Consider the following 23,789-nt stretch of genomic DNA (forward strand, 5'->3'; position numbering starts at 1 on the left):
GCAGGCCATAGCACCACTAGGATGGATGGATGGCAAAAGCCAGTATGAACTTCTTATAGTCCGACAGTCAGGCTGGGCAGGGCACGTATCCCGTATGGGTAACGAGCATATTGTTTGGCATAACAGAGGTGCCCCACGGAAACGTTTCTTTAGAAAACTAATGCCATGATTTAAGTCTAATAAGAAAAAATGCGCCATTTTACTTGGTCACTAAATGCATGTTTTACCCTATAACATAGAGAAGTTACACTGCAAAGACTTTCTTCCAAGCCAATAATAGTAAGCCTACAATAGTTTTACGCAAAAGATGGATTGTAAAACTATAAGACGGACGTGAGCTGTAGTTTGTCTAGACTGTAGGAGGACTTAAAAGACTTTAAATTTAATCGACATGTACAATTAGGCCTACAATTAGAATTAACAGAACACTAAAACAACTCTTCAGATTAGTAGTCTTTATCCGATCGTTCATTTTCGTAATTACAAGAATATTCCCAAAATGACTTCGGGTTTATAACCTTCCGAAATTATTTAACAGAGCGAGGTTCGGCCACCTGGTACAAAAATATTCTCAAAATGACTTCGGGTATATATCCTTCCTTAACAAATTATTCATCCGAGCGAGGCTCGGTCACCTGATATCCTATACTCTTAAGCGAGCAATTCTTGTATGTATGTATATATATTTATATATATATATATATATATATATATATATATAAATTTTATTTCGAAAACGGCTCTAACGATTTTCTTTAAAAGTTCACGGTATGTGCATAATAGTGAGAAAAAAATTCTCAACTCATTGGCCACATCGGGAAAACTCGAGGTCGACCGTTATATCGGTTTGAAAAAGGCTCATTATCGAAAAATTAATTTTGGCTAGAATGTTTTATGAATGAAATTTTCTGTATGACGTCAATGGGAAAAAAACTTGACACCGCTTACGTCACTAGGCTCACAGCAGTACACTAAGACATTTCTTCGCAAACAAGAACAAGTTTTAATGATTCAATTGGCGTAATTAAACATTTGCGCACCATCTTATTGTACATTGATCCATTAGGAATTTATGGAAGAAAAATAATGAAATTAAATATCTTAATGTAAGATTAGTTATTGTGTTTTAAAGGCTTTATAAGTTGTTTACACTTTAATTGCTTATACCCGTAGGTAGCTTTTACTTTGTTATTATTTTGCTGGTGAATTATTGCAATGTGTTTAAGCTTCGAAGTCTGCTGTCCAATACCAAAACATAGGAAATGGTCATATCACAGCATATCTATGCCTTACTTGCACAATCAGGGCCGGCCCTAACATTTGCGGGGCCCTATGTGAAATGTGAGGATTGCGCGCGGATCAGTAAGGGTAGAGATAAAGATAATAAGTGAAAATAAAGATTTTGTATTAGAAAAAAATTCGTATTTGCATTACATTTTTATTAAATGAAAGCTGACGATGCCGTTTTTTATATCACGCGTAGGACTGGCGTTTACCATATTGATTGACACCCCCAAAGTGACAATTTTGTCTTTTTAAAGACATTTTTATGAGTTTCAGGAGATTTCCAGGAGCTCCTTGAAAACAATGAGACCACGGGAACCCTATTATAAATTATAATGGTTTAATTTAATAATTTACACCTAGAATTAGCGCGGGGCTTTTGAACCTTCGGAGTTTAACACTGTGACAGCATAGGCCTAGGGCTGGCCCTGATGATATCCAGCTCGCGGTCAACGAATTTTCATCACGCTGCTGCCGTTTTTTTATTTGTTAACCTATAAACCTCGGTAAAACAGAAGTCATGTTCCAAAAGTCACCCAATAAAACCTACTCAGCCCAAAGATCACTGCGCATAAACATCCCTTAAAGTGGTAGATAACTTCACATTATCTGGGAAGCATTTTATCAATTGACGCATTGCTTTAAAGAGAGGTTGATATGTGATCATGGATAGTCGTGCTTTTGGACGCCTCCAAGCGAGAGTGTGGCGAAATAAATCGCTCCGCCTGTCTACAAAAATCAGTGTCAACCAGTATTCTCTCAACCCCTCTATGTGGATCTGAGACATGAGTACTTTATAGAAAGCAACTAAGACTTCTTGAACGACTTCACCAATGACCACAATACAAACAGCGATATTCTTGCAAAATGGTATGAAATTCGAGTCCGAAGATAAGTGAGGAATGCAGTATTTCCCTTTGCTGTGCAGCCCCAACTGTGACCTACATATTTTGCCACATCCAGGGCAAGCATAACCATTGTCCGCAGGTGGCCGATTTAGATTTTCTTTTCGCCGTCTGCGTTTGTTCTCGGCAGCAGATTTTCTTTTGGTCTCAAATGTGTATCTCGCGGCCTTCGTGAGAGACCTCCAGCTGTCTCGTTCTGAGGCCGCATGCAACCAGGTGCTCTCTTCTATGTCAGCCAAGGAAAGTTGACGACTAGGCTGGTCTTTGAAGAATTTCCGTGGAGCGCCTCTGTTACGTCGACCACCTTTTAGCTCACAAAAAAAGACTGCCTTTGGCATTCGTTCGTCTCCCATACAGGATACGTGCCCTACCCAGTGCAACTGTCGGACCATAAGAAGTCCCACTATACTGTCCATACCGGCGTTGGCAAGGACATCGCTGTATGTAGTGCTGTCCTGCCACCGTATGTCCATGATGGAGCGCAAGCATCTTTGGTGAAAGCACTCAAAAAGTCTTAGTTTGTTCTGTAAAGTGTCCATGTCTCAGAGCCATAATAAATATACCAATTGCAGTATTAAATGTCATGAAGTAACCATTTTAGAAGTTATACTGCAAAGACTTTCTTACAAGCCTATAATAGCCCAATAGTTCTACATGAAAGAAGCAATGTAAAACGTTAAGACGTGAGCTGTGGTTTTCTATAGGCCTACTATTGGAGGGACTTTCTATTCTAATCGCCATGTACAATTACATTGAGAACTGAAAGAACTAAAAATCAACTCTTCGGATTGATAGTCTTTACCCGATAGTTCATTTTTGTAATTACAAAAATATTCCCAAAAATAACTTCGGGTAAATATCCTTCCTTAACAAATTATTCATCCGAGCGAGGCTCGGTCACCTGATATTAAGTGTTTAATTATGTACAGGGTTCTTTTTTTTTTGCTTGTTCATTGCTCTATTGCAAACAGAACGATTTGGTGATACTATTGACTATGTTAGATAGTCATTTCTACAGGTTAAAACGTAAGAAGTGTATTCTTAATTGTTGATAATACTATATTATTTTTAAAAAAATGAGGCGAATGGACTTATGTCTCTTCACAGCGATTATCTTATCTTATATAATACAGACTAAACTTTAAAAAAGATGATGATTACGTCTTACGCTACGTGCATTTAGTCATGCATATTAACTTAAATTCTGACAAATCACTGGTTTTCCTGGCTAGCTCTAATAGCATTAAGGAAGAAGGAGTATTTTTACAAATTTGTCCTAGCATATGGGATGAGGAATGTACCTTTATCTTTGTGTCTTTATAAGTATTTTATTAAATTTTGTTTTTGTATTTGAAGATTATGGTTCAGTGTTTTATGTATAATTGCTACTTTACTTGTAAGTCTTCTCTCATGAAGGCTTTCTAAATTTAGTGATTTTACTAAAAGTGTTACTCTAGTCAAATGTGAATATTCGTTTGTTATGAATCTCACTGCTCTATTTTGTGTCTGTTCCAGTTTCTTAATGATTTCTTGAGTTGAGGGGTCTTAAACAGAGGATGCTTCACTATGTTTCTTGTAATTTGACATTTTTGTATCGACTTTTTTTTAACTCATCCAATCATTATCAATCATCACTAAAATTTTGCATACGAGCTCAAGCATGATTGAAACACATGACTATCTCTTCTCTCAATAGCTGGGAAAATCTTTGGTATTATCCTACCCAATCGGCTCATGCATCATCTAGATTCTAGAACATTTCAGCGGCGTAGCTAGGGTGGGGGGAGGACGGGTAAATTGGAAAATCCCCCCGGGACCCCACTTAAGGTGGTCCCCCAAATGAGTGGGAGTTTTTTTTACATTAAATATCAAATATTACGCATAATGCAAAGAGGTCAAGCCCCGCCCCGCGCCCCCAAATGATGGAAAATTTTTAGATAAGCCCCTGGAGCATGGTCTACTACCAGCGACCCAAAGCGTCTTCAGAACGGAGCGTGAAACCACTGACGTGATCTCTGCGGCCAGGAAGCTTTGGGAAACATGCTGACCTGTTTCTAATGTATTTTCAACTATAAAAAGCCTTTGATACTGATAGAAGAGAGGGACTCTGTAAGCAAACCTAAGTACGGATTAAATCGTTACATTTTATCATATGTTGCATACATCAATCAGTGGTCGAAATAGTTTAATCTTATCACCTGTTGCATACATAAATCATTGGTTGAAGATCACACCTAAGTCCGGAATAAATAGTTTAATCTTATCACCTGTTGCATACATCAATCAGTCGTCGAAGAGCATACCTAAGTCCGGATTAAATAGTTTTATCTTATCACCTGTTGCATACATAAATCATTGGTTGAAGATTATACCTAGGTACGGATTAAATAGTTACATTTTTATCATTTGTAAATCAGTGGTCGAAAATGAGTGTCCACGATTAAGGCTAAAAAGGTGAAATTAATTGATAGTAAAAAGAAATTGAACAAAATTACAAAGACAGTTTGTGTTAAACACAAACTCAAAATCGCCCCCCAATGTGGTCTTCCTAGAGTCATCACCAGGATTAGAACACTGGACTTCCGGGTCCAAGTGCCTTGCCCTTCAGCCATAGCATCTCCATATACCTTTTAGAGTACACTTATATGTTTTAAAATAATAATTATTAACCTTATCCATACATTCAAAATTAATAACGTGTTATGTGTAATAAAGGGAACCTATAAAAAAAATATTCTTCTTACAAAATTAGATAAATTGGCAACTCGAAAAAAAAAATTCTTGACCTACTTTAAGTAGTGAGCTAGAAATTACTGGACAGACTTGGACAAGACTTTTCCCCTCGAAAATAAAATTAATATCTCCATTTCCATTTGTCGTGCAGACTAGATTTAGATGTTTGTTTTGTAAAATGTTTTACTTATTTCGGATGTTCCTTCAGAGTTGAAGATAATTACTTCCTAGTCCAAACCTCCCGCAGGACGACGGGGGATGGGAGCTGGCAGGGTTTGAACCCGGGACCATCGATAAGTCCGAACGACAGTCCAGCGCGCAAACCGCACGACCAGGCAGCCATAGATCTAGCTAGATCTAGATATAGACCTAGTTCTAGAAGTAGATCTTGAATCGAGTACTTGATCCAGACCTAGAACTAATTCTAGATATAGAACTAGATCAAGATCAAGAACTAGATTAACTAGATCTAGATCTAGATTTAGAACTAAAAACCTTTAGTCTAGAACTAGATCTAGAATCCTGATATCGCGGGCACGTTGCCCTGCCTCATCGTGGCGCCCGCGTGGAAACGGCCATAAGAGGAAGTGGCTAGGCGAAATGGGTAGCAAAACATGACTCCCGTGGGGATGCCCACGGGTAGACGAGAGTCAACCCATAGCACGGGCGGGGTTGTAAAAAAGTCCCCACGAACACGTCACACATCCATGCGCTGTTCCTCAAAGGGACCGTTACATCAATGGCGGTTCCCACACAGCTAGCTTGGTACAACGAAGGAAAATGACGGTGGCTCCCGGTGCCCTCGGCCTTCGGCCATGTGCAGCCAAGCATGCGTCGGGGCCAAAGGCATTGGAAACAGCAATGTTTTACATAGGCATTGACTCGGGTCCCTCTCAAACAGAACTGTGTTCCCACAGGTTTGTTTTTTTTTACTGTTCGGCTGGACGACCAAACAGGTTTTTTTTTCAAACTTAGAGCTCGAAGAGCCTTCGGCTCAGCTCTTAGACATCAACAAGAATCCTGATATAGAATCTATATCAGTGGTTCCCAAAATTTTTTATTCGTAGGCCCCTTTCCTTGTTTTCTGGTTTTCGGTAGACCCCTTGCTTAACCTGCACATTTTTGCAAATTCATCTACATTTTATTAAAACACATTTCTAACTGTAGTGAGTTGAAGAGTGAAAAGTAATTTAAAACTACATATTAAACTATAGAGATCTTTTGTATTGATTAAATTCACATTTAAACCAATTAAAATAAAAATTAATATGCATTGCTGAAATAAAAAAAACATAATATATTTTTTTGAAGGTCTATCTTCCGTTCCTACGGATATTATGTTTCAAACAGGAATTTGTTGTTCTATGAAGTAGTCCTTCCAACATTAAATATTACCTATTATGTCTTAAGTATCATTGTAAAATGTTTTGCAAATAGCAATTTCTCATGTATTTCCTGATCTTTAAAGTAGGCTTCGAGCAGGATGGGCTCATTACCCACCTAGCAGAAGAAAAACTGAATTCAAACCTCTTCTGCCTTGCAGCTATACCCAAATGTGGGAAAGGTTTCGTGGGTCAACCCCGAGGAAAAATAAGGAGACGGCGACCATTAGGCAGTTTGTAGCACACAGAGGCTACACCTTGTCAGAACCTGCGACGCCTTTGATCCCAAACTATAAATATGTCGTTTGCAAAGAATAACACAAGAAGCTTTTAATTTTATAACTCATGCCACCGATGTGCCCTTGAACTGTAGTGTTGATTAAAGAAATTTTTTGAATAACATCAGATGTAGGTTTGTGTAAAGTGGCTTTTAAAATCAATGTTTGACCTTTGCTTTTCCGTATTTTGCAATAAGTAAGGAGATATTGTAAAGAGCAGTGCTTTTTTTGTGACGATGCGCACCGGTACGGCGTACCGGCACCTTTTTCAATGTGGGGCCAAATTATTACTTTTCTTGCATTTTAACATACATCACTGAGTACCGGCAACTATTTTTTTTTTTTTTTACAAAAAAAGAACTGGTATAGAGTGATCAAAAGTTTTGACAATATTTATCTATTTTGTAAAATGTTTGTTTGTTTTATATATTTCGGATGTTCCTTCAGAGTTGAAGATAATTACTTCCTAGTCCAAACCTCCCGCAGGACGACGGGGGATGGGAGCTGGGCAGGGTTTGAACGATGAATCTGAACGACAGTCCAGCGCGCAAACCGCACGACCAGGCAGGGTAAGGGTAGCATTGTCATTGTCTCAGATGATCCTCCAGCGTAATTGGTTTCATATCGTTATGAAAAGGCACTTAAGCAACCTCTTATTTGACAAGAAAATTGTGAATCCCAATTTTGAATAATCAACGCTGTACAATCTACATTGATTTTTGTTAAACATTAGTTACATGTAGACAAAAAATAAGCTATTTAAGTAAGTATTGAAATCAAATACAACAATTTTTCATTTGAATAGCAGGATAAATATTGAAAGGATTAACTAAAGTGCGAACCCTACATTAGTGTATGAAAGAATTTTATAACTGAGATATAAAAATTGAATTCACTACCTCATATCATAACTACTATTATCGTAGACACCCGTGGACATCTCATAGACCACAATTTATTTTTTCACTTTCGTAGATCCCATATAAGTCATCGTAGACCCCTGCGGGTCTATACAGACTACTTTGGGAATCAATGATCTAAATCTTGACTAGAATTCGTATGACTTTACATTTTAATCTGAAAATTACTAGACCTAAGCCAATGTTAGGATCAGAAATAGTAGGCCTTTTGCCTAAGGGCAATCGTGTACTACGCCGTTCGTATCCGATTCACTTCTTAATGTGATACGGTTTACATAATAAATAAATCTGCACCCTTAAGTTGTCAGAAGATAAGCTATTGCCTTAATTTTTTTTATATTATAAATACATTAATAATATAAATATTATAAATATATCTAGATCTTGGATCTTGGCTCTATTTAGTCTTATGTAGACTGTAAGAAGTATAATGAGGATATTTCAGAACTGAGCGCTATAAAAGTAGTTCCTTTTTATGTAACTTATAACTAAAGTGAAGTTCGGATAAAATTCTTTTTTAAAAAACAACATGTCAATCAGTATTCTATTTAATGAGTTAGTTAAAAGTATTAAGTTTAGCCTTTCAGACCTTGTGGTCTATGGGACAGATGATGTAAAGGCCATCTGTTTCTGTGGTCTTAACATTTAACGAGGGTGTCACGTGGCCAGCACAACGACCAACTTTACTTTTCCCCAAATAATGTCAGGTACCCATTAGAGCTGGGTGGACTCAGAGGCGCCCAAAGATCCCGAAATTAAAAAATCCCAGTCTTCACTAGGATTCGAACCCGGGACCCCCTGTTTGGAAGCCACAGCGCCTCTCCATGAGTTGGTTAATAAATGGAAAATATATTTTATAATGATCCAGTGACACTTTACCATTGTGGCCTTAGATGCAAATTGTTTTTATCAATGCGCATATCTATGAATGAAGCTAGAGTTATTAATGAAGAATATGTGACAATTTTAGAAAACGTATCTCCCCACGTGAATTTTTCGTTTTGAAAAATCTCCTTGCATAGATAATTTAAGAATTTAAATGGTTCACTTTCCGGAAAAAAAGAGTAGCCGTTGAGTCAGAACTTTGAATGATCTAAAATATCATGCTGTCCGATTTTCATTTTCTCTTATAGTTTCTTAGATCTAAACTGGACGAATGGACGGACAGACAGACAGCACAAAACTAAAAGCGTCTTTTCCTTTTTCGGTGGCCGCTAAAAAACGGAAAAAAGGCGGTTGGTCGTTGTGCAGGCCTCATGATACCCTCCTTAACCGTAGGCCACAGAAACAGATGACCTTTACATCATTTGCCCTATAGACCACAAGGTCTGAAATGGGGAACTTTTTCTTTTTTTTTCTTTTTTATATTTATAGTGAGTTATAGATAGGGTAAGATGACAAAAGATAATGCCAATGTTGTTATTCTATTAAAAGGGCTAGGCGGCTGAGTTTAGCTTTTACAGGTTTACCTGTGATCCTGGTAACGCACCCCGGTGAAGACTGGGATTTTGAATTTCGGGATTTTTAGGGCGCTCCTGAGTCCACCCAACTCAAATGGGTACCCGAATTTAGTTGGGAAAAACAAAGGCGGTTGGTCGTTGTGCTGGCCACATAACACCCTGCTCGTTAACCGTTGACTAAAGAAAAAGACAACTTTTACATTATTTGCCCTGCTATTCTAATAAAGACACTTACCTATTGCACAGGATTGATCTCGTTGACTATATGAGTAGCATGACGAATCCAGGGAAAGGCAACCCTTTGCGCAGTCCAAGAGGCCCCTGGATATGAAACTCGTATTTGGAACCAGATCTACGTTGTGGGTAGTCTGTACTTTAAAAAAGTCCCGGAACTTGACATCACTACAGACTAAATACACAGAATATAATTTAAGTAATAAATGGAGTCCATTCTTACATTTCAAAAGAGAAGCTCGTTTGCTTGTGTATTTTGAACGCTCAGTGCAGAACTAAACAAGAGGATCCTAGCAATGAAATAGAGAAGCTTTAGCAGGATACCAGGCATCCACTACAAAGTCCGCATCACAAATTGGGGGGAAAGAAAACCGGATCGTAAAGTCATATAGGACCCAGTATGACCTACTGACCTGCCCAATGCCAAAAAAAAAAATCAAAATAAATTTACAGCCTTATCACAAGATCCTCAGGACTCTTAAAAGACCTTCCTTCAAAGAACAGTACCAGGGAAAAAAAAGAGGAAGCGATGGGAAGACAACATACAAGAATGGATAGGCCTGTGATAGAAAGAGATTATGTTCAAGGCTTAAGGTAGGGGGAATTGGAGAAAGACGGTCGACAAATCATGTGTATTGCTGAAGCGATTCAAAATACTAAAGTATAGATGTAAGCAAATATGCAGACCTTTACGTAACAGTTTCATTCCATTGTTGTACATGTTCTTTATTTAAAATGTTCGAATATATTGAAGAATGGAGATGCTCAATAAGAAACAAAAAGAAAGTAAAACAAACGCCGATTTCCCATTTAATTAGTGTAACACCATCAATAAAATCACTAACCTTAGACTTCAGGCCAGAAGACTAAAAAGTCAAGTAGCAATAATACATAAAACAATGAATAACTTGCAAATAGAAAAACAAACCCTATCAAATACTTAAAAAGACATAAAGATAGATTTCATATACCATACGCTAGAACAAATTCGTACAAGTACTCCTTCTTCCCTAGTGCCATTGATCGCCCCTACCGCCCCCCCCTGGATCCGCCAGTGTATTAGATGCAGTGGCAGAAACGTTGTTTTTTTTTTTTAATCACCTTTTGCCTCTTGAATTGTTTTTTCATAGTCCCTGTTACACATTCTAATATACCTTGTTAAGTCGCTGTAAAAATATTATTATCGCGGATTTAAGAGTAAAAGAGTACAAGAGTTAAGAGTAAAAGAGTACAAGATTTAAGAGTACAAGAGTACAAGATTTAAGAGTAAAAGAGTACAAGATTTAAGAGTACAAGAGTACAAGATTTAAGAGTACAAGAGTACATGATTTATGAGTAAAAGAGTACAAGATTTAAAAGAGTACATGATTTATGAGTAAAAGAGTACAAGATTTAAAAGAGTACAAGATTTATGAGTAAAAGAGTACAAGATTTAAGAGTAAAAGAGTACAAGATTTAAGAGTACAAGAGTACAAGATTTAAGAGTAAAAGAGTACAAGATTTAAGAGTAAAAGAGTACATGATTTATGAGTAAAAGAGTACAAGATTTAAAAGAGTACAAGATTTATGAGTAAAAGAGTACAAGATTTAAAAGAGTACAAGATTTTAAAGAGTACAAGATTTAAAAGAGTACAAGATTTAAGAATAAAAGAGTACATGATTTAAGAGTACAAGAGTACAAGATTTAAGAGTAAGTAAAATAAAAGTTATCAGTATGTGTTATAACAATATAAACTAAACATTTTTTTTTTGGTATCTTTAGGTGCCTCTGAGTCCACCAGTTCTATTCTAATGGGTACCAGATAAACACCGAACCTTATTTAAGCGCTTGGCTACCGAACCTAGGTTCCTGGGTTCGAATCTTGATAAAAGACTGGGCGCCTCTGAGTCCATCCAGTTCTAAGGGGTCCATGACATTAGTAGGGGAAAAGTTAAGGCGGTTCGTCGTTATGCTGGCTACATGACACCCTAGTTAACCGTGGGCCACAAAAACAGATGACCTTTAAATTAGCTGTCCTAAAGACAGCAAGGTCTGAAAGGGGAAATTAATTGTTTTTTCCTGTAGTATAACAGCTATGAGTCGAACATGGGCTCTTCATGACCGCACAATCTGCCTTATAGTTGACACTACATCCCACAATATCAAGAGAAACTTTTTCAAAAAGTGTGTGGTGCTCTTATTATCACGCTCACATCTGCAATATTTTAAGTTTCAATATCACTGCCTGGTATGGCTATCTGAGAGCATTAAAAATAAAAATAAACTTCATAGAATCCTAAATGCTGCTGGCAAAATCATTGGCAAAAAACAAACCCCATTTGGGCAGTTGTTTGAGACAAACATCTATAAAAAAGCTAACAAGATCCTCGAAATAAAGAATCACTCTTTGTGTCAGGATTTTGTGATTTTACCATCACAAAAGAGATACAAGACACCGATAGCAAAGACAAACAGACACAAACACTCTTTTGTTCCCCTGGCAATCAAATCATTAAATAAGAACAATCTGGTATAAACTTTGTCACATGTAAATTATGAGTGAGTCTGGGGTGAATGTACACTTTGGTTTCTTATAGTTATAATGTTTTTTGTTTGGTGTAATGCACAAATTGTAAGACAAATTTCCTTACGGGTAATAAAGATTATTATTATTATTATTATTATTAGAGACTTATTTAATTCTGTTTTTTTTCTTTTTCCTATTTAAATTAATCAGGAGAAAGTGAGGGACATTTACCTTCAACAACGAAATAGATAATAGTCCCAAGGAGAAAGTGGTTTATTGTCCAGTGGAACATTTTGAGATGAACTTAGAGATGTATTAGTGTAGCCATATGTACTCTAAACTCTAACCATAATGTGTTGCTTTTCTTTCATTAATGGCATTCCAAACCTCTTGAAACGTCTAATAACTAATGTAATACTGTCTCTATTCTTTGCTTTTAATAAAAGCGAGAGAACTCTGAACTAAATGTGTCAAACATTAATGCTCGAAATTACCCCAGGCATTGAAAGAGTTACCTGACTTTGTTCTACTTTTTTTTCTTTAAACAACGAAGAAATATAAACGAAATGCACATTGACTCACAACTAAAGGGGTTAATTAATTGAAACATTAAATAATTAATAGATTTTCGATTAGAGAGAGAGTAGTATTGCATTCCTTTTCAAACACAATACAGTTATGTGAGTCGAATGCAGTTTTTTCCCAAACTTTTTTTCCTTAACGGAACATTGTGCACATTCTAAGTATTTAGCGGACACTTTGTCTATTTTCCGAGGAGATGAATTCACCTGGTGGGCTACTAGTTAATTATTCCAATAGTTCGTGAAACATCAATACAGATGAATTCACTTGGCGGCCCACTATTTAATTTTTCCAGTAGTTCGGGACACACCTATTCAAGCCTCCCGGAATGCGGTTTATGAAAAACTGGTCTAATGTACAAAGAAATGCAATAGAACACTGATGCCCATCTCAATTCGACTTGCGGGCCATTTTAATTTCCGACACAGGTGTCGCGGGCCACATGACCGACAAGGTACAAAGCCGAAATAAAATCGACCTAAAACAATTTTATTAGAAACCTGTGGATCTAGTACTAAGGTTAATTAATGGGATATCTTAAAGTTATCTTTTTTTACGCGTCGGGAAATGGCTTCATTTCTCTATTTAAAATATGAGTATCTTTGTAGCTACCTTTACCAGCGACTCATTTTCTTGTCTCATTTGTTCCTAGCAATCCTCCATTCTCTAGGCGTAGTCTAACCATCTTTATCCACAGCTGATCTCCGTCTCGACAGGTCTGGGAAACCCAAAATTCTCGACATGTATGGCGACATTTATGCGCTACGCAAGACAGCAGGGTTTCTGTCCAGGGCTTTTGCAAGAGAGGATTTGAGCCTCTCAAGCCCTCACTCTAATGGAGTTTGATGATGATGATGAGGATGATGATTCACAGCTCAAACCAAGAACGGTGTCAAATTTGTTTTATAATGCAGTTTATATGTTGTTTAAAAAAAAAAACAACTACACTTTCTTTACAACACAAATATGTTGGATTATTATTATTATTTTTTTAATTGACTCCTGACATTAAGAAAATTTGCAATATTTCGCGTACCCTTATTTGACCTACATATTATGCCATAATTCCTATGGACAAAGTTGTTGTCCGATGTGGGCCTATGTATGTTTTCGTCTTTTCTGCGCCGGACTTAACCATTGTGGGGCCCTATTCGAAACGGATTTCGCGGGGCCAAGTTTGGGTAGGGAAGCGGATAATAAGTGAAATTTAAGAGTTAGTATTAGAAAATAAATTCGTCTATGCATTTTATTCATTCTTTACTACGTACAGAGTTACTTTCCGAGCCTTGCGTGTAGTAAAGTCATACAGTCTATCATAATAATTCTGTTTCCTACATAGATTACGCTCAATAGCAAGAATTACCAAATGTTGACCTCAAGTAATTCTTCATTAGTTTGGGGCGCGAGAAGCTTCTTTCACCAGATTACACAATTACGGTTGATGCATAATGCCGCGCGTAAGATTGGCTTTTTCCATATTGAATGACACCCCAAAATGACAATTTTTGTGTATATATTTCCGTATATTTTAAGGACTTTTTCGTATTTTTGCGATTTCGGGAAATTTCCAGAAGCTCCTGGTAAATCGACAGGATTGCGCAGAAAATCTTTTTTAAGTTATAAAATGGTTTAATTTAATAATTTATTCACCTTGAATTAGAGCGGGTCCTATGAAAATGCAGGTCCTATAAGAGTTGGGACGCACTGCGGTCGCATAGGTTGCAGTGGCCTAAGGCCGGCCCTGCAAAATAGCGACGTATGCTACATAAGAGGCCCACTAGCCCTATATAATACGGACGTTACTTTAAAACAAAAAGAAAAGAGTTATAAATTCGCTTTTTTAAATTTCCCTTTTTCTTTCAAAAAATAACTCAACATTTTCCTTGTCATCTTCTTGTTCATATGTTACGCCCTATGTCCCGTGGTCTGATTGGTCGATACAGGGGGAATAATAGCGTCATCTACCTCTCTCCGTCCTATACTGTCTTAGTTAATATTGTTAGACATTTCGTTAATATTGTTAGACATTTCGTTAATATTGTTAGACATTTCGTTAATATTGTTAGACATTTCGTCAATATTGTAAGACATTTCGTTGATATTGTTAGACATTTCGTCAATATTGTTAGACATTTCGTCGATATTGTTAGACATTTCGTCAATATTGTTAGACATTTCGTTATTATTGTTAGACATTTCGTTGATATTGTTAGACATTTCGTTAATATTGTTAGACATTTCGTCAATATTGTTAGACATTTCGTTGATATTGTTAGACATTTCGTCAATATTGTTAGACATTTCGTTAATATTGTTAGACATTTCGTCAATATTGTTAGACATTTCGTCAATATTGTTAGACATTTCGTCAATATTGTTATACATTTCGTTAATATTGTTAGACATTTCGTCGATATTGTTAGACATTTCGTCGATATTGTTAGACATTTCGTTAATATTGTTAGACATTTCGTCAATATTGTTAGACATTTAGTTAATATTGTTAGACATTTAGTTGATATTGTTAGACATTTAGTTGATATTGTTAGACATTTAGTTGATATTGTTAGACATTTAGTTAATATTGTTAGACATTTAGTTGATATTGAGACTCATCATAGTTGACGGACTTTGAACGCAACATTCATTGACGTCACGGCTATTTATTATTTATGTCAATATAGTCAGTTGGTGTCAGGACTTCAAGGGAGAAATTTGTAGTAGGGTCAGAGACTCGACTGTGACCTTTTCAGTATTAAACTTCACATAGTATGGAACGGAATGGACTTTCTCTTTCTACTTGTCTCGGGTGTGGGCTCTGCTCTGTTCTAGTTTAAGTGGATCTAATAATAATAATTAAAAAAAAAAAAAATAATAATAATAATCTCCCAGGTTATAGGCAAAAACTCTCCCTGGAATTCAACAAATTATACCATAATCTAAACCTTACATAGCAGAATGTTGTAGACAGAAGATCTTTAATAAATACTCTCCGCAAGAGGTTCTCGAGTCTACTGAACATCTGCTGTACTGGGATAGGCCTATTCTGACCGACAAAACGGTAGATTTCAATCGTCCGGATCTGCTGTTCATCGATAAAAAAGAAAAAACCGCTACCATTATCGATATCGCCGTACCACTGTCTCATAATTTAAGAAAAACTGAGATAGAAAAACAAAGAAAATATGGGAACCTAGGCTTGGAGATTAAGCGTCTATGGAAATTGTCCAAAATAACAATATACCCCATTGTTATATCAACCGAGGGGATAATAACAACTGACCTCACAGACACCTTCAAGGCCCTTAACATTCCTAGGAACATCTTCGTTGCCTGTCAGAGGGCGGTACTGCTGCAGACCTGCCACATCACCAGAAAATTCCTCAGTGGAAACTGTTAAAGGGACTACGATGAATTTTGTTTCTCTTTAGCGAAACTCGACCCTGGCAGCGCCAGAGAATGACTACTCGTTCATTTCTAACATAATAATAATCTTTATTGTCTTTACTGAAATTTGTCTTACAATTTGTGCATTACACCAAACAAAAAACATTATAACTATAAGAAACTAAAGTGTACATTCACACCAGATTCACTCATAATGTACACCCGCACAAGAGACCCAGACATCTCCAAGTCTGTCGAAGTCAGGCACCCATCAACAGCTACAAGGGCATGGCCTATAATACCATGATTAGAGTTTCTTTATTTGCTATTCTGCCATAAGTACGCTTATATATCCTCCCAACATATCTCCTCCTGTATCTATATTGCGGCATTTATTGATGTATTTGAAACAAGAATATTTGAATACACTATAATATATTTGGTTTCATCAATAAAAGTTGACACCAGCATTATAAAAATTTTATTTATTTCGTTGCAAACGTCACACAAAACCAATATGTTAAAGGCATCTTCTTTTTTTTTACAGTGTAACATTTGGAATATTCGCTTAAAACAAGTGTAGTTGCTGTTTTTCATATAGCTAAGAGTTTCGCTGTTTTGCAAACTCTAACAATCCAAAATATTTATTTTTTTAAATCAGAGCTTACCTAAGGAAAAGATACCCTTACAAAAATATCCCTCAATAATGTAGAAGTTATTAACCTTATTCGATATCACATAAAACAAGCTAAAATTACCAATAATTAATTGAATACTTGGTTAATTTTTTTTTTAATTGATGCATGTTTGTTTTGTAAAATGTTTTACATGTTTCGGATGTTCCTTCAGAGTTGAAGATAATTACTTCCTAGTCCAAACCTCCCGCAGGACGACGGGGGATGGGAGCGGGCAGGGTTTGAACCCGGGACCATCGATAAATCTGAACGACAGTCCAGCGCGCAAACCGCACGACCAGGCAGCCATCTATGTGTTGCTGGTCCGAGAATAGATAGATAGACTTGCAGTTTGGAAAAATAAACAGAGTGAGCTGATATAAGTTTTTTAAAAAGGAAGAAAAAAAAAGTGTTTAATTATTTTTGTTTTTGGTATCTCAAAAAAGGGGGAAAAAATGTCCTTGACAGATGTGGTGGTATATGTTGAATTAATCCCCTTGAGGAGGCTTGAGCCTTAAGTTCGAATTCAGGCTGTACAACCTTTTTTTAATGCATTTTAAAACCGATCACTGTAACATACAGCCAGATGCTACCTACTCCTCCCCACCCCGTTTTCCCAACTACCAGCAAGTAGGAGGCGCGATGGCTGAGCGGTAAAGCGCTTGGCTTCTGAACCGGGGGCCCCGGGTTCGAATCCTGGTGAAGTCAGGGATTTTTAATTTCGGGACCTTTACGCGCCTCTGAGTCCACTCAGCTGTTGGGGAAAAGTAAAGGCGGTAGGTCGTTGTGCAGGCCAAATGACACCCTCGTTAACCATAGGCCACAGAATCAGATGACCTTTACACCATCTGCCCTATAGACCGCAAGGTCTGAAAGGGGAACATTACTTTTTTAGTCCAGCAAGTGATAGGCTTAATGGAGAAAGCTAAACGCATTTAATTGCGCTAAAACAAAATTGGTAGAAATATTTCTAATCCCAATGATTTCTTATGGTTGGTCAAGATCTATTATAAATTTAATTACGAAGAAACCGTCGTCTAAAAAAACGCTGGCTGGACAAAGTCAAAGAATCGACCAACCTCTCTCTCTTGATATCCTGCTAATAACAGTTGATGGCCGGCAAGAATAGAGGAAACAAGTTTAGGCCTTTAAGCGAACTGTCCACAGCACACATACGACGAAAGTCAAGGGACAGGTGAGAGATGAGATAATTTTTTATTTTATAATCAAAGTTATTCGACCCCCGTCATAAAAGAATTGCCGTCATGTAAAATATCTTTATCACACCGGCATTGAAAGTATCAATGGATGTCTGCGTGTCGCAATGAATAATTTGATACTAAAATTGCGAACAGAATTGGGTTTCATTAATACCTTAAAGTGAATCCAAACTTTACAACACGATATTTAATTTCATTGCTTAAAAATGTCAATGTAATGTAACACAAACAAATTTAAATCCCATTTAAAGCTGTATAGGTCTCAGAGAACACATTTGTATGAAAAGACCTACAAAACTGACCTACTTAATTATTAGAAAACGTAAGTAAAGGTTCTGCTTCTACTCTATTGGGCATGCTCCATTGACTTCATGTGAAAACGTGAATCGATTTCAAGGTCGCGACACTTTGTCATCAGTGTATATATAACAAAGAAATGCCCGTGTACCTTAGCAAACTGATGACTCCATATGTCCCCCAGAGAGCCCTGCGCTCAATGGACTCAACGCTTTTAGTGGTGCCACGTTTCTCCCTTAAAAGCTACGGTCTGCGGGCTTTTTCAGTGCACGGACCAAAGGTTTGGAACTCACTCTCCATTTATCTTAGACAACTTGCTACACTATATTCAAGATCATTAAGACCTATCTGATTAAAAAAATTTTTAGATTAGTTTGTCAATTTAGCTCTCATGTTTATGTTCAAAATAAAATCACAGCGCCTTGAGCCTACATTTTGTTTGTTAACAGCGCTTTATATGTTGCATTATTATTATTAACTTATTTTTCAGTCTGTCTATAAAGGGCAACAAACTTTTGGTAGTTTCATGAAATTAACAAATTATTTGAAACTTTTATAAAAATGTATGCATATTCAGGAGTGACCTTATTTTCTCTTATTCAAAATGTAAAATATTCATTGCTACATTAGTAATGTAATGGCATATTCAGGCGTGGACAGGCTATTTGGGCAATCAGGGCGAATGGGCCGGTCTGGTTGCGAATTACCGGAGGAATTCGCTACCCGTCGCCTCAGCGTGGCCCTCCGGTGGAAACGTCTAGTGGGTGGATACTAGATAGGCTAAGTACGAGTAGCAAACCAGGCCCGGCCGGGCTTCCTTGGGTGAGCTTTTATTTTTTTTTCTCTCACTCGAGGTTGGGATGGAAAGAACGCCCGGAACCCAGTCCAAAAAGTCCGCCACTCCGTTCCACAAGGGGGCCGTCAACAGTGAACCCGTGGCTGGAGTGGCGATCCCTGCACGGAACAGTGGCGGTTACAGTATAGGAATATGAGACAAGCTCCCCGCAGTTAGCGCTGTTCTCGGCCACTTATAGCGAGTGGGCCAGGACCGGGGACGGCGCGCTGTGTACACGGCACGGCCCGGTTTTACCAGTCAGTCAACCAATATGGCCGTTTACCGTTGGGTGCCCTCAGACAGGACAGGGGTGAAGAGCCCCATGTCCAGGCCTGGTGGTTGGATAAAAGCCTTTCTAACCATCAACGGGATAATGGTGCCTTCGGCGCCGACGCCCTACTGGACTTCATTGAAGGTTGCGAATTAAGAAAAAGATTTTTTTTCAATGATCTGTTACCTTATATAAAACTATTTTCAACTTGATCTGACGGTGGGAACTGGGAGAATTTGAGTATTCAAAATTTCTACCAGACAAAGTTGGCCTATTTAAGTTTTGTAGCTTTCGGTCTGTTAAAATTTGATCATACACCTACTCAAGATATTAAAAGGTTATATAAAACTTGAATCGCTTTAATCGCTCGGTATTGAACTCTGCATCTGCTGGCATTTGAAGCAAAACTATTCGTTGACGTTTATCCTCGGAGTTCATTTCAGGTATCAGGTTATAGCGCATAACTACTAGTAAGCTATTAAGAGAAGGGGGAGTAAGCTTTTCGACACGACACCTAGACTATATCATGTCTGAATTGTAACTGCACATGTTATTGTTCAGGGAACCGTTCCCTTGTTGGCTTGTTTGTATCGCGAGTTTGTTTGGAACATTTGTTTGTATTATTACAAAATAAAACTGTATTTAGTAAGTAATATTTCTGAAAACAACATTACTCACAAGAAAGTGTTTAGTTTTTTTAGGTTAGTTCCCCTTTCAAAACTTGCGATCTATAGGGCAGATGATGTAAAAATCATTTGTTTATGTGGCCCACGGTTAACGAAGGTGTCATGTGGCCAGCACAACGACCAACCACATTTACTGTTCGCCGATGTCAGGTACCCATTAGACCTGGATGGACTAAGTGGTGCCCAAAGATCCCGAAATTAAAAATCCCAGTCTTCACCAGGATTCGAAATCGGGAGCTAAGTTCGGAATTCAAGCGCTTTACCGCTCAGCCACCGCGATTCAATGCAATTTGCCAACAACATTTTACATGTAAAAAAAAAGGACATTTGTTTTATAGAAGAAATTGACGCTGACTTATTTGATAACACTAGCTGGTAAATTGACACTGGAAGAGTGACGCCACGCCAGTGACACATACTGTAGCAGTGACTCTTACTTTAAAAGTGACTGTTACTGTAGCAGTAATACTTAATGTATCATTTTAAGTTGGTGTAGGAGTTGGAACTAAAGTAGTACACTTACTTTAAAAGCGACACTTCTTGTAGCAGTGACACTTACTTTAAAGGCGACACTTATTGTAGCAGTGACACTTACTTTAAATGTGACACTTATTGTAGCAGTGACATTAGCTGTAGCAGTTGGAATTAATGTAGCAGTACTCTTTATTTCAAAGTGACATTGCCTGTAGCCAATTATATTTATGTAGCAGTTGGAGTTAATGTAGCAGTACACTTTATTTCAAAGTGACATTTCCTGTAGCAAATTATATTTACTGTAGCAGTTGGACTTAATGTAGCAGTACACTTTATTTCAAAGTGACATTGCCTGTAGCCAATTATATTTACTGTAGCAGTTGGAGTTAATGTAGCAGTACACTTTATTTATAAGTTTCTAGCTCTATTAATTAATATATTTGTCTATTCTGACATTTTTTCTCTCCAGATTTCTGCAGATGAATCGCTGTTTCCATGAACCAAATAGAATTTATTTGAATGAAAGACACAACATTAAAGGCACATCCCTCGTTCCATATCCTATGACCAATTTGTACAAATGCTCCTTCTTCCCCAGTGCTATTAGAGCATGGAATGGGTTGCCTGAGCCAGCCTAAAAGACTAATGACTTGGCAGAATTTAAGTCATTGGTTAACATGCATGACTAGATGCATGACGTGTTAAACGTAATTATCTTTTTTTTAAATTATCGTCTGTATTTTATAAGATAAGAAGATACTATTTATAAGTTTCTAGCTCTATTAATTAATATTATTCTGACATTTATTTTCTCCAGATTTCTGCAAATGAATCGCTGTTTCCATGAACCAAATAGAATTTATTTGAATGAAACCTCAAGAATTCTGGACGACTAAAGGAGATACAGTGCTGGATGTATCTCTAGGCAATATATTATATTCTTTAACTTCGGCTTCCAATTTTCTTTATTGATTCCACCCAGAAGGTTATATAGATACTTTTCAATCACTTCAAAGGAAGATCAAAGAAAAAATAGTCTGATGACATATGCGTACCTAGTTGGAGGGTTTGTTTGCAAACTGTTTTAAACGTTCGGATCTTCAGAGCTGAAGATAATCTACTTCCTAGTTCAAACCTTGAGTAGCACGACGGGAGATGACAGCGGGGAGGGTGCGAACCCTGGGCCATCGAGCGATTGTCCAGTGCGCATTAAGCACGACCAAGCAGCCATTTTTAATGGTTATAATGTTTTGTTTGGTGTAATGCACAAATTGTAAGACAAATTGCCTTACGGACAATAAAGATTATTGTTATAAGGTGCCCATATGTCAAATAGTTTAGGGCCTTATCGAGTCTACATCCTGTCCTTAGGAGACAATATTTTTTTTATTACTGGATGAAACATGTGCACTATAGCTCTTTCTTAACTTTGATTAAAGTTTGAAATGAATTTCTTTGATTTAATTCTGGTCAACATGACTTTGTTTAACATTTCTATGATTAATGAGACAACCGTTCGAAATAAATCACAGATCGTCCCCAAAAAGTTACATTTAAGTCCGAACTATGTCAATATTAAACAAAGTCTTAAACCTTGGCTCGATAAGACTAAGCAGAACAATAACATTTCTAGTCACGCGACCTTTCACAGGAAGTGTTGTTTAGAAACTTCTCGTAATAACAATACATTCAATGTAGGTAAAACAAAACGAATCACTAATGTAACCCTATCGAAACCTAAGAATTTCACTCTTCTTACGCCGTTATCTCAAGAAGATTCGGAACAAATCCGTTTAATATTAAACAGACAGAATCGATTCATAGCCACTATATTAGGATATAATAAAACTAAAAATCCTCAAAATATGAATGTCACTTTATCAGACAATGGCTTGCAAGGGCGAGAAATTTTACGCAGAATGAAAGAGAGTTTTTCAGAACTTGAGGTTACTTTTAAATTCGCTCATTTTATCATGGCTAGATCTACGCAGCTAATAATGAGGAATACATTCTCTGTCTTCTACTTGGACCACTTAATTGAGAAAATAGATATAGGCACTGAATATAATATCCGTTTTATAAGCAAGTCGTCCTTAAAAATGCCATCTATCAATAAAACGCAGAACTATTCAAGCCCTTGTTACAGATACATCTCGTTTATTTTTTCTTCTTCATCCGGGCTTCTTCAGAATTTAAAATATTTTGTGAACCCAACGCTGGCCTTGCTCGGTCTCTGTCAGAACATTCTTTGCGTTCTGGTGCTGAGAAAAGACGGCTTCTCCAAGACGTCCAACATAAATTTGTTGTCTGTTATAGTGGCCGGGAGTTTTCAACAGATGCTCTCCGTCAACGTTGCCGAGGTCTTGGAGTTCGAGTCCGGACTGGACATGTACGAAGAAGTCGAGGAATTCACGTGCGTCAAAAAGAAGGACTACGTCCTGCAAACTTTTAAACACATCTTTCTGTTTTTGGGCACCTGGGGTCAGTACGTCTTCTCCTCGACATTCATGTTGATCACCATCGAAAGAGTCCTGGTTGTCTTTCTGCCGTTCACCATCGAAAGAGTCCTGGTTGTCTTTCTGCCGTTCACCATCGAAAGAGTCCTGGTTGTCTTTCTGCCGTTCACCATCGAAAGAGTCCTGGTTGTCTTTCTGCCGTTCACCATCGAAAGAGTCCTGGTTGTCTTTCTGCCGTTCACCATCGAAAGAGTCCTGGTTGTCTTTCTGCCGTTCACCATCGAAAGAGTCCTGGTTGTCTTTCTGCCGTTCACCATCGAAAGAGTCCTGGTTGTCTTTCTGCCGTTCACCATCGAAAGAGTCCTGGTTGTCTTTCTGCCGTTCACCATCGAAAGAGTCCTGGTTGTCTTTCTGCCGTTCACCATCGAAAGAGTCCTGGTTGTCTTTCTGCCGTTCACCATCGAAAGAGTTCTGGTTGTCTTTCTGCCGTTCACCATCGAAAGAGTCCTGGTTGTCTTTCTGCCGTTCACCATCGAAAGAGTTCTGGTTGTCTTTCTGCCGTTCACCATCGAAAGAGTCCTGGTTGTCTTTCTGCCGTTCACCATCGAAAGAGTTCTGGTTGTCTTTCTGCCGTTCACCATCGAAAGAGTCCTGGTTGTCTTTCTGCCGTTCACCATCGAAAGAGTTCTGGTTGTCTTTCTGCCGTTCACCATCGAAAGAGTCCTGGTTGTCTTTCTGCCGTTCACCATCGAAAGAGTCCTGGTTGTCTTTCTGCCGTTCACCATCGAAAGAGTTCTGGTTGTCTTTCTGCCGTTCACCATCGAAAGAGTCCTGGTTGTCTTTCTGCCGTTCACCATCGAAAGAGTTCTGGTTGTCTTTCTGCCGTTCACCATCGAAAGAGTCCTGGTTGTCTTTCTGCCGTTCACCATCGAAAGAGTTCTGGTTGTCTTTCTGCCGTTCACCATCGAAAGAGTCCTGGTTGTCTTTCTGCCGTTCACCATCGAAAGAGTCCTGGTTGTCTTTCTGCCGTTCACCATCGAAAGAGTCCTGGTTGTCTTTCTGCCGTTCACCATCGAAAGAGTCCTGGTTGTCTTTCTGCCGTTCACCATCGAAAGAGTCCTGGTTGTCTTTCTGCCGTTCACCATCGAAAGAGTCCTGGTTGTCTTTCTGCCGTTCACCATCGAAAGAGTCCTGGTTGTCTTTC

At 37.9% G+C, this 23,789-nt stretch overlaps 1 protein-coding gene across 2 annotated transcripts in view; it reads right to left on the bottom strand.

The window, feature by feature from the left end:
- The window catches only part of LOC106053312 (collagen alpha-5(VI) chain-like), a 64,501-nt gene that overhangs the window by 11,159 nt on the left and 29,553 nt on the right, over nucleotides 1-23,789 (bottom strand). For both annotated transcript variants that reach the window (XM_056016945.1, XM_056016944.1), the window contains exon 13: nucleotides 9,198-9,371. In XM_056016945.1, coding sequence (XP_055872920.1) covers nucleotides 9,198-9,371 — 174 coding nt within the window. The remainder of the gene's footprint in view (nucleotides 1-9,197; nucleotides 9,372-23,789) is intronic.

Source organism: Biomphalaria glabrata, chromosome 18 (assembly GCF_947242115.1).
Source record: "Biomphalaria glabrata chromosome 18, xgBioGlab47.1, whole genome shotgun sequence".
In the NCBI taxonomy this organism is placed as follows: domain Eukaryota; kingdom Metazoa; phylum Mollusca; class Gastropoda; family Planorbidae; genus Biomphalaria; species Biomphalaria glabrata.